This window comes from Phalaenopsis equestris, unplaced genomic scaffold (genome assembly GCF_001263595.1).
Source record: "Phalaenopsis equestris unplaced genomic scaffold, ASM126359v1 Scaffold000054, whole genome shotgun sequence".
Lineage (NCBI taxonomy): Eukaryota > Viridiplantae > Streptophyta > Magnoliopsida > Asparagales > Orchidaceae > Phalaenopsis > Phalaenopsis equestris.
Window position 1 is genome coordinate 2420555 of NW_018164496.1, and position 15795 is coordinate 2436349.

A 15795-nucleotide genomic window follows, 5' to 3' on the forward strand; every position below is an offset into this window, starting at 1 on the left:
AGTTAAGACAAAAAAAAATGTGATAAAATCTAAATGTATGCCAAAACCAAGAGAGAATTAAAGTGAAGTCTTTTAAATAAGCTTTATATACTATAAAAATGAGTGTGAAATTAGAATTTTCATTTAAAACAAATAAGTATACTTTTTTAAAAAAATATAAGTTACGTAAAGCCTTGGAAGAGACTATACACCAAAATTTTATTTTTTTTATGGGATTTATTTATATTCTTGCTTAGACCTCCACTATCTAGAATTCCATAATTTTAATCTAACTATCATAAGAGCACCTTCTTATAGTGTGAAGAAAACCTATAGAGCCCTACGGTCTTTATTTTTTGGGCAATAATAACTCAAAAGCCTAGTGTACAAAAATTTATTGTAAGTAATGATATGATTGTGACAAGAATTTCAAAGATAAAAAATCTAAGTCTTTTAAAAGTTTTTCATCCCACACCTAACACACATCTAAAAGTCTTCTATCAATAGCCTCTCAAAACATGACAAAATTTATTGAAAAAAATCCCCTTAAATTTTATTCAATTGGCTAAAATAACTTATTCAAAGAGATTATAATAGATAAATACTAAAACTCTCCAAATAATATCTAATGGCATTTATGGTTTCAATAAGAATAATTATTAATTTAAAATTATAGTAATTTCAACTTCAATGAAAAGTATGGTATGCAAATTATCCAAATCCATATAAAAAATTTAGTGAATCCATGGAAACCAAATTCATATAAAAAATTCAGTGAATATATGGAATAAAATTTATGTTAAAATTCAATAAATATGTAATGATTTCTATAAAAAATACTAATTTTAAAATATATAAAATGCCCATTTTTTTTCAAATAATCAATATTAAAGCAAATATATTTTAGTATATTATTATAATAATTGAAAATGAAGATAAAAACAATATTCTTAATAAATATTTAAAACTATAACTTTACTATTAATTAATACGGTTAAGTATGACTATATTAAGTAATTTAAGTTACCATATGGGTCAAAGGGCGTAGACAATTTAAACTAGAAGCATAGTCCTATTCAAGTGATTAAATAGTTGTTTAGAATGAAATTAGAATTACTTCTTTGGAGAAGACAAAAAGGGTTTATCCCACAAAAAAACTTATTAGACATAATTTAGTTAAGATAAAATTAAGTTAACATAAGGTTAAGTACTATAGTTCATCACAACAACATAATCATGATAGAGATCTAATTATTTAAAATTTTTTTCTTATCTACTTATAATTTATTTCTAATGGTAATCACGGGCAAGTCTTAAACAACCTAGTGTATGTGCTAAGTTAGGGTTTTATCTAAGCTAAGATATGTGCTAACCCTAGAAAATTACTAAAACATAATTAAATTGACTATAAAAAAGGGTTTGATTGATCTCAGTCAAATCAATAACTTTAGGATAAGAAAAAAAAAACTATTTGGGATGATTGTTAGTTTAGGACGATGGACCAAACAAAAGATATTGAAATCAATTAAATATAAATGTTCTAGCCTAAAAACGTTTGACTCTTAAAGGAGAGTAAAACAAACTTGAATTGTATAGACCCAATAATGAAATGGTATTTTAAAGTTTTTAAAATTTTATTGCTGGCAAATTAGCTTGGATTTTTTTTTTCAAAATTACTTTATAATATTTAAGCATTAAAGATGTCATCAAGGAGATCTTTGCATGAATGCCAAATAATAAAAATTTTAAATGTTTTTACTCTGGATTTAATCCTAAAAATTCATCAAAACTTGAAACATTAATATTTTAACATTGAAATTTAAAAAAGCAAATATTCTCTTAAGAAACTTTTTTGGTCATGTCTAAGAACATTTTAAGAGAATCATAATTAGTTAAAAAAATATAGAGTAGATAAGCTTGTTGAATGATAGGTGGAAAGTAAGAAAATACCAGTTATTGTCAAAAAAATCAATGAAAATCTTTTAAAAAAAAACAAGTCATAAGTGCAACAACTAGCCTTCTTAATTGATAATAATCACTTAGCTTTATCTTCTCTACACCAACCCACTAGTGCCTCATCATCACATTAAATTCCATCTTAGTTTTATTAGACATCATGCTGAGGGAAGATAGAGTCCCTTATAAAAGAAAAATTAAAGTCTAGCAAAGATATTTATGATATTTCATTAATATAAATTCAGATAAATAAAGATAGTCAACCCCCTTTAGATGAAGATTGAAGTTATTTTCTTAAAAAAAATTTTTGGATGTTGGTATTTGGAACTTAACACATATCTCTTTAATGATAAACTAATTCTAAAATGGGCTAAGTTTTTAACAAAAAAATTTCAACCTCACTAAAAGAACTTTAAACTATTGTCTCATTTCAAAGTCATTTAAATAAAGACAGTGAACCCCTTCCTTAATGATTATTAAAGCCTAATAATTTGGATTATAAACATTAGATGCTTCTCTTTTATTAAAACCTAGAAAAATATGAATAAATGACTCAATTTTTCAAGAAATACTAGAGCCTAATTTTTGTTATTTCCAAATAGTTTTTAGTTTCATTTAGAAAAAATATTCGAGCCTAGTAGAGAAATTTGTTCTTTAACATGTATAAGACGGAAGTTTAAAATTTTTTATAAGAAATTCACATAACTCTACTTGATTTTTAGAACTTTTAAAGCATGATTACTATAATTCCAATAATAATTTAAAAAATTAAGATTTGGGCTTGGCTAAAATGTGCATTATGCATAAAAAATTTATTAACCACCTATGCTTCCCAATGAGCATTAGGATCATATTTGATGCATAACTATTAGATTCTAGCATTTTGGGTTCTTTTGGACCAGTTATTTGTTATTAAATTTTATTAGATTTTGAAACCTTAGCACCATTCATATTACTTAGAGAAAATTTACTAGTTATTTATATGAACATTAAGTTAAATGTTTATGCAATTTTTATCTAAGATGATGTATCAATTTTGTTGATTTGTTAAACTATGTTCAAGGTAGGAATCACTTAGTTCATGACTTTAAGAGGAGATTCACATTAATCTTAGGAGAGTGCATGCACATTTTTAGAAACTTCACTAAAATTATGATTTCAAATACCAACTTCATAATGAGATTTTTTGTAGTGCACTTAGATTTTTCTATTTTATAAATTAATATTTAAAAATTTTCAACTACTCAACTCCCACCTTTTGTTACCTTTTTGTTCAATTTTATTTTTAAGCCCACCATCATAATTGCAACTAGCCACTACACAATGTTATATGCATTTGTCAATTATATATTCTAGCCACCACACATATGAGCAGCCATGAAGGCTTGTAACTCCTCCCAACAACTTTGAATTTCTATACAAAATTTCTATATAAAATGTGCCTTGTAATCGTTAACTATCAACTATCAACTATAAGATGTGATTGTTAATTAATACTAATTCTCACTATTACCACCATTAGATGTCATTACGGGAAAAATAACTATAACTGGTGGAATAATCGATGGCTTCACATGCGTCGGAAATATCAAGCTGATTTTATACGGTTTAATGATGGTTTATGGGAAGTCTAATTTCATCTAATCTTGATTTATAGTAGTATCATCATCCAATCTAAACTATCAACAAATATTATTACCCTTAATTTCTACTACTAGAAATCATCTATTAACTAATTTTGAATCTTACTATAGCCACCAATGAATGCTATTCATTATTAATGCTGACATACACCATTGCTTCTACAAAACACAAGTGTAAATTTGTGTCCTCTCTTATATATATATCTTTAATGTGTTTAATGAAAATTTTTGTGCTTCTCTGTCACGTCTCGTAGCTAATCTTCTTTCATGCTACTATGATTTAAGAATAAGGTTTTTCTCATTATTTTTACTATGAGTTTTTCTCTTTAAAAGCTTTTTTTCTCATTATGATTTTCAGACGATAATATAAATCGCACCATGCCGTCATGCCGTGCTTTCGACGTCATGGTGTGTGAAAATATTACATCCGGACTCCGGATGTTCAGACAACGGCCCGGATGCAGCGAGGAGGGAGGAGGTCGATTCTTCTCTTTCTCCGCTGCATCTGGGCCGTTGTCCTGACATTCGGATATCTGGATGTAATATTTTTCGTGTTCCACACATCCGCTTACACGTCCATCATCTGGAAATAATATCTCATCTTTCAAAATGCTCTTTATTAGGTGACGTGAACCTATGGGCCCCTTTTTTTTACTTATCTAAATTTTAATTTAAAAGACTTTTAAAACTCAATATTCTTTATAGCAGTGATCTTGGAATCTTTAAATGAATTACCTCAGAAATCTTCTGAGCCCACAAAGATGGCCTGCCAACCCCTCCCCCATGTCATGATTGGCGCCTCCAGCTTTCATAACTGTCAACTTCTGGCTGTCACATCATATATAGTTCTCCAGTTTGATTGTACAGTCCTTCGAAGACTTTCAATGGATGCAGCTGTTCTTCATGGCGACATGTTGTTTGTATGCTCGACTTTCAATGGAGGCAGCTGCAAGAACTTTTTTCAATAATAAATTGTCCCTTAAACACGTTCAGAATATGCAATAATTTCGTTCAAATATTTATGGTCCGTATGAGGCAGCGCATTATTTAGTTTATTTTGAAGAAATGGACTACAGTAGAGAAATGGACCACAGTATCTTTTCAACCGGCTACAATATAAATTCAAAAATGTTCTGTAAAATTTATGTATAAGTCCAAACTGTAACCTCTGCTTATTATAAAGAAAACACAGAAGAAATGGACTACAGTATCTTTTCAACCGGCTGCAATATAAATTCAAAAATGTTCTGTAGAATTCAAAACTGTAACCTCTGCTTATTATAAAGAAAACACAGTTTTGGCAAATTACAAGTAATGGCTTTACAGAACCAAAAATAAAAAGTAAAAGACATCTATCAACAAGGAGAAAGAGATCTACTCCCTGATTAAGCGATAATAGATCGAAAGCAAAGAAACAGCAAAATAAAGCCATTGAAATTCTGAATTTTAAGGTTTTGATGCAGTTCAAAGTGACAGGTCTCCTCCCAGTTCATGGACCACCTTTTCGACTTTGAACAGCAGATCTGTTTCAGAATGCCAGTGAGTTAAAAGTTACATTTGTAAGTATGCTCAAATTTCTGGAAGGCCAGAACACTACACTCTCAAGGGAACAGAAAGACATTACAACAACAACAACAACAAAGCCTTAATCCCACTACGTGGGGTCGGCTCCATGAATACTTTTTCTCTATTGCGTCCTATTTAGTGTGTATTTTCATTTAGTTCTAATAAATTAAGATCATAGTAAGCCAAAGTTTTCTTAGGTCTATCTCTGTCTTTCTTTACGTAAGTCAAATTTAAAATATCTACTCTCCTGATTGGATTATCAGATGGTCGACGTTTAATGTGACCAAAAGTTTTCTTAGGTCTATCTCTGTCTTTCTTTACATAAGTCAAATTTAAAATATCTACTCTCCTGATCGGATTATCAGATGGTCGACGTTTAATGTGACCAAACGAACAAAAAGAAATTAATTAGAAAAAAAAAAAAAAAAAAAAAAAACAAAAAATATCTGCCTCAAGTAGTTGCTCGGTAACATCTGTGTTCAGTTAATAAACATGTAAACTACAGCAATCATATCAAAAAGACATGGCCACATCTCGTCTGTCGGGAGAATTTTAGTTTAGCAAAGCAAGCTATTATTTATTTTCTTTCTTATAAACAAAAATTATATACAATTATCTTGATTTGAGAAAAATTATTACATCCGGACTTCGGACGTAAAATTTACATCCGGAATCCAGCGAGAGTGTGTCACGTGGCAAGTGGGTCTCACCCCTCTACAAAATCTACCCAACCTGTGTATTACAGTGAGGCCCACTTGCCACGTGGCAACTCCCACTGGCCTACAACCGCAAATTTATATCGGGTGTCCTAATGCAATAATCGCTCTTTGATTTATATCTTCTAAAATAAAAATGCATGCTTTCAACTAAATAAAAATGCTTTTGGTTAGGATATCCACATTAGTTTTTTCCGTCTTTGCAAACCATGAATACGAGATATTCGGTAGTCAACTTACGCTGAGGTGATAAATGCATAGCACTTTCCTGCAAGATCAGGTAAATTACTAGTGATTAAGAGGTTTTGACAGTGTTTGGTAGCATGTTATTAATGAATTTAGCCACTGAATTTAACTTAAATCCAACCAAACATTAAAAAAAAAATGAAGCTTGTTAAACTAATTTTTTTACGCGTTCAATCTGCTTTTCCCGCTTTCCGTCAATTTAAGGACGTAAATTCGGATTTAATAAATCTGATTACAAGCCGACTTTAAAGAATTACTCCGTTGTTTGCACGAGCTCCATTTTCATCCCCAAGATTCATCGGATTTAGTAAATCCTATTTAACATAAATCCGTATCGCCGCCAAACACCGCCTTAGAAAATCTGTTTGGGAAAATAAAGAAAAAAAGCAGTTCTAAAACAATACCCCACTCCCAAGTGTATGATCAGATTCTTCCAGTTGCTTGCTGATCTCTGCATAACAGTTAATAGTCAAAGCAACATAAATTATACGATGTGTTATGAAAAATCCTATTTCTATGACATTTATGCTTCATACCATGCGGCGGATATTTTGAACAATTGGTCAGTTGCTCTGTAAAACTTGGGGGAAAGCTAGAAACTATTGCGTTACTGCTATTGACAAGAAGAGAAGGATGGTGTATTTCATTCTGGCTAAAAACTGGGGAAGGCATATCCCTTGTTATGGCTTCTTCATAGCTCTCGCCATCATTAAATCTAAGGATACAAAACCCCACGTGCAAGAAACCGATTGAAGCTTTAAATGCTTTGCTAATGAAGAATGATAAAACAGAAAATAGCCTTTACTTATGTTGGAGTGCATTTGAGGCGATCATTTCTGATGGTGAGGAGCTATCACACAAAAAATAATTTGCTGGATGTGTAAAATTCATGTTATCGCTTGAACAGGCCTGTGAATCAAAGAGAGCAACACAGGAACAAAACTTGAATGGCAAGTTACGGCGTAAAGTCAACATAAGCATATATTATATACAGCGATAAAACTAATATTTCAAGTTAGATGGGGTAACTTTAGTGGAGAGTAAAAAGTTACCCTATATATAAGGGGGACAAAGCTATTATGTTAAACACAAGCAATAGAAGTATTTATCTAAATTCAGGAAAGTGTGAGCATCATCTTGTACTACACTTTAGTTTTGCTAGTAACTATGCATTCGCCAATGAGTATGAACACCAAAGTGAGCATTGTACGCATGAGACTGACTGAGCTGAAATGACATACACACAATAAAACATAAATGAAATCCTATTTTATTATACTCATAATCATCACAGAACATGCACCAAGTAATTTCATTTTTCATCAGAGTAATCAAAGCAACATTACAAAAGATTTACATTTCAAGAACATCTTATGAAAGGTTTTGTCTATAGTTAACATAAAATTTTGAGATCACGTTTTCCTGTTTCTTTCATGGCAGCAATAAAAGCACCAATGGCATTGTAAGGATTTTATCTTTGGCATTGTAAGGGTTTTATTTTTGGCAATGTCACATATAATTAAAGAATGATACCTACTAGTTAAGTTAAAATTTCAACCCATATGCTTGAAAGCCCATAGGCATAAATAGCGATATCAATGAAACATAAAACTTCAATAATAATAAAAAAGTATTTGAATATCGAGAGCATTTGGAAGCACCAATAGTGCAAGACTGATCATCCAAAAATAAGTAATCATATTTAATTGTGGCTTTCCTTGAAAGTATGGAGTTAGAAAAATACATCAACATATCTTGCTACAGAATGAAGAGCATCATATCATAATAATCTTTTTAATTCAAGTTAAGGAAAATATATAAAGATTCTACTTGAAGAGGAACTAAATTTGTACCTTAAAATAGCATACGAATGTTTCTGCATTTGCACACGTAGAAAATCTCACCGCAAATTTCTGGATCTACAAGATCACAACGTCAAAAGTTTTTAGTGATATAAACATAGATTGATATGAGCATCCTAGTAGTACATATAAACATAGAAATCAATTTCAAGAAAGCAAAAAAAATTGATGGTGCTCATACTTGAAACTAATAAAAATGAATCGCACTTGCTATCATTCCTAAATATATATTGAATGAGTACAAAAAAGAGAAAACTGCAATAATTTAATACAAAATATTGTGGTAATCGATGATAACTTTTTTATGTTGCATTCATTAATCTCTTTTATGTTTAGGGCTCCAACAGCAACTATGGAAGCAATTTCAGACAGCAATTCACACATAATATTATCAACATCAAATCATACGACAAATAATATGATAACCATATCCAAACTCAAAAAATAACAATTTATTTAAGCATAAGTTTTTGAAAACTATTGGAACTTAGCTTTGAGACCAAGTACAAGGCTTCAATTGGAAGAATTTTCTATTTTCAAAAATTGCCTTTCTAAGAGTTCTACTTGTGAAAGGTTGGAAGTACCTTTTCCATTAAAATGAAAATCATAAAGGGAGGACTAGTAAGATAATTCTAACATGGTATAACTTTAAATTGCTTAGAATAATAAAATAGATTAACCATCCAAGGATTAATTAAAAAACGGTTGTCCTTATTTTTGGTAATTTTTGGGTCACTTCATAGAATATTTCAAAATAAGAATCGGGTTTACATGTCCAACATAAATTAGAATAGCTCAAAACTAAACACATCATCTTGATTTGATCTTTAGTCAACTAGGGTTCAAAAAAATCATGGGGCACATGGATAACATTGAGACCATAGGACTAAATTTATGTTTGATTTTAAGATTTATTTTGGATTGATTTGATTTCAAAAATTTTAATTTAAATCATTAGAAGCAAATATTTAAATTTTAATCAGCAACCATATTGATTTCATTATTCTCAAGATAATATGCAATCTATCAAATTTTTAAGTTAATTTTCCTTGTAAAATTTTTATGGATTCTACAAAGAAAATTTACTTAAAAAAAAAATCATCTTTTTAATCATAGCTTGAATTTTGTTTCTTTCCAAAGGTCCGAGAAACATGGTGAGGTTCCATCGCTTAGTATTGCATCAAAGTGTTGCAAAGTGATACATAGTGATTAACTAAAATAAATGAAATTAAAGGTTATAAAAGGGGACACGTTTCTACTTCAATTTAGTTGTAAAGTCTAATTCCACATAATCTATTCAATGCGTGTGGGTGATATGTCCAAAAACAAAAATCTAATAATCAAAAAATTTCTTCATTGCGAATAAATAATAATCAATAACTAATATTTCATCTGTCTTTCTTAAAAGATTAAGATTGATAAGAAGAAGTTTCTCAATCAATGATTAAAGGGTATTTATACATCCTCAATAATTTTAATTGTACTCCCCAATGTAAAAACAATGATTAATATTTTCATCATAGCTCTCAATCCGGCATTAAAAATCTATGATACAGTAGAATTCAAGTTCAAGTCATTCCATCTAAACACCTCATCACAAATAAATGATGATTTCATCATGCTAAAAACCTCAAGGGTTAGTGATGAGAATTGATAGCATGGTAGAAGGTAATCCCAGCTAGTGGCAATCAACTAGGTACTGATTTCTTCTTGGTTTCATAATTTTTCGCTACATTGATTGGTTATAATAATCATTAAGATTAGTTGGAATATATTAGTTGGAACCTTTGTAGGCTCATTATGAGTATAATGGCGTTCTATAATTCCCTCAGCTCTGAGTTAGTGATGCCCAAATTCTTTTTGTATTCAACTCTTTAAAAAATACCAAACACGAGCTATTTGTGAACAAGTCATTTTAATAACCCTAATCACACAACTGTAGGATGTTAAGGATAGCAACGAGATTTGTATTTTATTATTTATATTAAATATACATTTTAATAAAATTTAATATATATATATATATACTTTTATTTTATTTTATTTATTAATAATTTTAATTGATTATAAATCTTTATAGCCCTATAGTAAATTCAATTTTATATGTATGTATGTATGTATGTAATTTAATTATTTCGAGCCAAAATAAGTCAAACACAATCAAACAAAAACTTTATTTGTGTTTGGCTCATTTTTAAATCAAGCGCAAAAAAATTGTTCATGTTTGACTCGTTTGCTAAGAAAACGAATCAAACAGGCAATTTAAAGAGCCAAATGCAAGTTGTTCGCAAACAATGAGCCATTTTTACGGTCCTAATTACACCAGTTAGATGTAAAGAATATGTTTCTTCATTGCTACAGGAGGTGTACAAGAAGATACCCCCAAGATTGGACACAAACCAAACAATGGGAAAGGTATGTAGATTGAGAAAATCACTGTATGGTTTGAAACAATCTCCTCAGGCTTGGTTTAACAAGTTCGGGAAAGCAATAGTAGGCATGGGCTATCAACAGATCAATGTCGACCATACAGAATTCTTTTGATGACATGGTGGTCACACTACTATTCTTGTTATGTATGCGGATGATATGATCGTCACTGGGGATGATGGCAAAGAGATTGCTCAGTTGAAGGTAAGTTTAGGCAAAGAGTTTGAGGTGAAAAACCTAGGATGACTTAGATACGTCCTCGGAATTAAAATGGCTAGTGGAGTAGAGTAGATTGTTCTATCTCAGAGGAAGTATGTGCTAGACTTGCTCACAGAGATAGGCATGTTGGGATGCAAGTCTGCAGTTTCACCAATTGATCAGAAGAAAAAGTTGAGTGCAAAGGTAGGGGAGTCAGTTGATCGTAAGAGGTACCAAAGGTTGGTAGGTTGTTTCATCTATCTGAGTCACACTCATCTCGATATATCCTTTGCAATAAATGTGGAGGGTTTCTACATGCATGATCCTAGGAATGGTCACATGGATGCAGCATGTCAGATTTTGAGATACCTGAAGAGTGCACCAAGGAAGAGGTTGATCTTCAGGAATGGACATATAAGCATTGGGACTATTGTGACTCTAACTGGGCGAGTTGTATGGATGACAGGAGATCCCTATCAAGATATTGCATGTTCATAAGGGGCACCTTGGTCCCTTGGAAGAGCAAGAAAGAGTCAGTAGAAACGAGGTCAACATGAGGGCTGAGTATAGGGACATGGCCTTAGGAGTGGCTGAGAAGATGTGGCAGAGAGCCTTGTTGGTAGAGCTCTAGATGGATCAAGGAGCTCAAAATGAAGCTGTGGTGCGACAACAAGTCAGCAATCGGCATCGCCAACAACCAGGTGCAACATGATAGAACCAAACATGTGGAGATTGATAGGATCTTCATCAAGGAAAGGCTGAACAACGGATTACTAGAACTAAGTCATGCAGCTACTGAAGAGCAAGTGGTTGCCTGCCTCACCAAAGAACTTAGCTCATTAGATTTGTCTAGGTTATGTGACAAGATGAGCTTGATGGATATCTTTTGCCCAGCTTGAGGGAGAGTATTGAGATTTGTATCTAATATAATATCCTACTGGTAAATTTGAGAAGTCTTGGTCTAAAGATTTATTTGTAAATGTGGTAAGGCTCTATATAAGCCTAAAGCATTAATGAAATTGGTAAGTTTTCAAGAGCGATCAATTCTTTATATGGCAACCAAATTCATCGACTATAAGTAAGGTAGGGGTCAGTAATGCAAGATTGATAATTTTTCTAGCTATATTAGTATAAAAAAAAAACACATCTCCAAGCATCATCAACATGAATGATAATGTGTAAATAGCATCAACTGCAAATAACACCATTTCATTGATGGCATCACCTAATGACATCAATAAATGATTGTATGTCATTAATAAACAAACAATGTAGATGATATTGAATGGTAATTACTTGTCAAAATTTAATGCGAGAATGAAAATAAAAACAGAGTGAAGGTAGAAAAACGAAACACAATCATAAAAGCGAAAGAATTTTAGTGATTTGGTTTCTCATATATCTATGATAAGGTTGGTGTAACTCCAATGGCGAAAAAGATTAAAAAGAGTCATCTTAGATCGTTTGGTCGCATTAAACTACGACCATCGGATGATCCTATTAAGAGATTAGATGTTTTAGATTCGACTTATGTTAAGACAGGCAGAGGTAGACCTAAAAAGACTCGGGCATATTGTATAAAAAAATGATATTATTCCATTAGAATTAAATGAAAATATGACACTATCGGACACAATGAAGAAAAAAATATTCATGTAGCCGACCCAACTTAGTGGGATAAAGGCTTCTAGTTGTTGTGGTTTCTCAATAAGACTGCATCTACCTCAAATTCCTCTGTAATTAAATTAAATGTAGCTTCTTGCAAATTCTTAGGGGTTGTTTGGTTGGAAGGATTTGTGGTGTATTATAATACATTTACAGGGACTTGATGAAATTATGTGTTTGGAATGAAGAAGTACAAGTACAATCTAAAGTATCAATGAATTTAAAGTTCACTCCTTAGTTCATTTTGACTGAGTTTAGAATTCGGCCGATTTGACCGAATTTAAAATTCACTCTCAATGAACTACACACCAACCGCCCACAGCCCGCAGCCGTATGTCACTCGCCACCTACCGCTCACCTCCCAAATAAATTATTGCATTATTTTCAATCTAATTCAAACCAAAGAAAAAAATATAAAATTTTGCAGTTTATTTAACAATGAACTAAACAACCATAAAGTACTTCAAATATATTGTAATAACAGTACTCTGCAAATGTTTTACAATGTACTTCATTTTCAGTAAACCAAACAACCCCTTAGATACCAATCAAAGCGCACATCTCTTTTTTAACGCTGAAAACAAACCACTATCTTCTCTCCAAACTCATGACTAACCCTAACAAAAGAACAACAAGAGTAAAATGTGATACCTGCATTATCTAGCTTACAAAAAAAAAAGAATGTTGATAAAAGATACGAAGAGGGGAACATCCATTTTGAGCTCAATTGATAAAGAAAGGGTGAAATTTTAAAGTCAAATGCACCGCGTGTTAAATTGCTTTCTCAATGAGTTTAAAAAGACAAAATCCTTCTTGAAAGGTCACAAACATAAGATGAAGATTTCAAAAAATTAGATCACCAAAGAGCTTTTGTAGATGAAGAGCCTTTTGTGTCAAAGACAAGAAAGATTTTGTCGAAGATATTTCATGCACAAATAAAAGAAATATATATAGAGGTGTTGTAGAGCATGTAAGCAGCTAACATGAAATGAGACTGACCCAAAACTTTCTCCAAATATTTAAATTTTGTTTGGAAATAATATTCCATGGCTCAAAGGAGTATGCCAATGAAATTTGTTCTAAAATCTTGGTTTAATGGGAAAAAATGCATTTAAGTTTCTTATGCATGGAATAACCTAGAGGGTGACACGGGAAACATTTTTCCTTAGGATACTGAAGTCAAAAACCAATGTGAAAGAGTTGGGCAATGATTTTATATTTTAATTTTCAATTTCATTAAGTCAAAAAAGCATACATGACAAGAGAAATATTCTGCAAAAATTTTTAGTTTTTTTAGTATGAAAAGGTTGTATCGACTAAGTTAACCGAACTTGCTTAATAAATCAAGATAGGTAGAAATGAGTGCCTAAGCACCCAAAAAAAAGTTCACTAAAGTTGATCAATCAAGAATATAGTTATGTCAGATCCCTTCAAGCAAGTTAATTGAACTTGGTCAATCAAGAAACACACCTAAACTTGGCATTCCATCAAGTTTTATTTTAAACACCGAAAGATATCGAGTTAACACTCCAAAAAGCATTTGGTCAGACACACTGAACTAGACCAAAATCCATGTAAGGCATGAAAGATCTTTCCAAAAGCCTATAGACAAGTAAAATGAGTTTGGTTGACACCAAAATACAAGAGGATGTTCAACCAAGTGGACGATTCAAGTCCAATGAACTTAGTTGATCCTCCAGTATGTGCATTGGAGAAACTTGTCTTAGAGCGTCGATTAAATTGGATGAACTTGATTGATAGCCTAGGACTTGCCGAGCTAGTTGTGCCTTCGAGTAAAGTTCAACAAACATTTTTTATGGTGCATTTTAAAGTATTTGACCATAATGTCATGACAAACAAACTTCTAGCTTAGCATAACTAGCATGTTCATATACAAATCTTGATATGGAAATTAAAAATCTTGCATCAAAGATTTTTAATGAATTCAATGCTGAATGAACTCGTGATTGCATATAATATAACAGTCAATCCAATTATATTTTCTTAAGAGTTTGTTCTTCATCAAAAATGATCCAGGGAAACTTGCATCTTGATAATAACAAGACACTTCAGTATGCCTTAAGATAACATGATCAAAATATATAAGGATCTGACATGAATAGAAAGAAGCATGATATAACAAGGTCATCTTAAGTTTGACGCATAAATAAAAATAACAAGACAAACAGAGTCATTTCAAAGCTTCAGCTGAACCTAAAACTACAACAAAAATCACAAGAACCTAAACTTTGCAACCTAAGTAGAAAAGCATCCATGGATAAATCAGTATAATTCACTCTATGATTCAAACTCTACAGTAAAACAGTATGTTGAATTCGCAATAAACAAAAAGATAACCTCCTAGAAGACTTGTTCCAGCAAAGGTTGTGCGTGGAACTGCGGAACATTGAATTTCTTATTAAATATTGCATGATATATTTTTCCCAGTGAAATAGCACAACGATGCCAAGGGATGCTACTGGCACTACTAGTGGCAGAAGTAACAAAGCAATAAAGTCAAAGGAACCCAACATCAAGGAGAATGAAATTAGCACCGTATATTAAATCCAGATTCAAGCATGGTGGCTCCACTTGCCTGATTTGAACAATCCCTATAACTCATAAAAACCAGTCTGCTGCCTCTAATTGGCCACTGAGGCACACAGTGAACTTGAGGCCACGTTAAGTTGAGACTGGAAACTATATGCTCTTCCTGCAATCATCCAGAGAAAAATTATGACTCTATTCAAGCACATTATATCCTACAAATCAAAATATCCAGAACAAACAATCCGAATATAGCAAATAAATATATAAATAATTTGTTGCAGGCTTGCATAGATCATTATAATCTAGAATTGCTAATGAAATGACACCTCCAATCATATAACCATGAGATTCCAACATCAGAGGCATCCTTAAGATAACAATAGAGAAAACCTCCCTAAACCAAAAAGCATACAAGCTACATTCTAATGATCAAATAAGGAATGTAAGTGGAACAAAATCTCATCAAGAACTATCTACATGCAAGCATCGTGTAGTTTATGAATCCTGAACTTCCTATCGACTAAACAGCCAAAACAGCAGGAACGAAAAGTGGGGAACAGAGGGGACTGACGTGAACGTAGCCAGAAACGGAGATCGAGAGCACGGAGTCATTGGAGGAGCTCGCCTTGACAATGAGGATGGTCGCCGTCGAGGATGCAGTGAGCCAGGTACCTCTGTTGTTGAGCACTGCGCAGTTGGAAGGCTGTCGGAGGACGTTATCGACGGTGCCGGACTGCCGCCGGGGGATGACGAAAAAGCGGGAGAACTCCCCTTCCCACTTCCCCTTCAATGTCAGTGGGCCGGCTGACGAGAGTGTTGCAAGCGGTGGGATCGACGGGAAAGATGTAGCTTCCGCCATACCCTGCCTGGGTTTGTGTTCGGATCGGGAATGGAGGGAAAAGATAGCAAGTGCCGACAAAAAATATTTGAATTTTTTTTTAAATTAAGCTGCTTTTTTTTAATTTAAGTTTAATATATACATAT

General features: G+C 32.2%; 1 protein-coding gene across 1 annotated transcript; it reads right to left on the reverse strand.

Moving 5' to 3' along the window:
- Positions 1–4780: 4780 nt before the first annotated feature.
- Positions 4781–15707, reverse strand: LOC110019314 (protein POOR HOMOLOGOUS SYNAPSIS 1). The gene is made up of 10 exons (XM_020716936.1): positions 15383–15707; positions 14858–14974; positions 7960–8025; positions 6912–7015; positions 6643–6821; positions 6511–6557; positions 6101–6128; positions 5595–5617; positions 4888–4959; positions 4781–4801 (listed from the first exon to the last, which is right to left on the reverse strand). Exons 1-10 carry the CDS (start codon positions 15668–15670, stop codon positions 4781–4783), a joined length of 945 nt encoding a protein of 314 aa, XP_020572595.1. The 5' UTR covers positions 15671–15707.
- Between the last annotated feature and the right edge of the window lie 88 nt (positions 15708–15795).

Coding starts and splice junctions, on each gene's coding strand:
- LOC110019314 (XM_020716936.1), bottom strand. CDS start 15,670: ATGGCGGAAGCTACATCTTTCCCGTCGATCCCACCGCTTGCAACACTC. Junction 7,016..7,959: donor CATTCGTATGCTATTTTAAG/GTACAAATTTAG, acceptor TTTGATTCACAG/GCCTGTTCAAGCGATAACAT. Junction 6,822..6,911: donor TCAAATGCACTCCAACATAA/GTAAAGGCTATT, acceptor TTGTATCCTTAG/ATTTAATGATGGCGAGAGCT.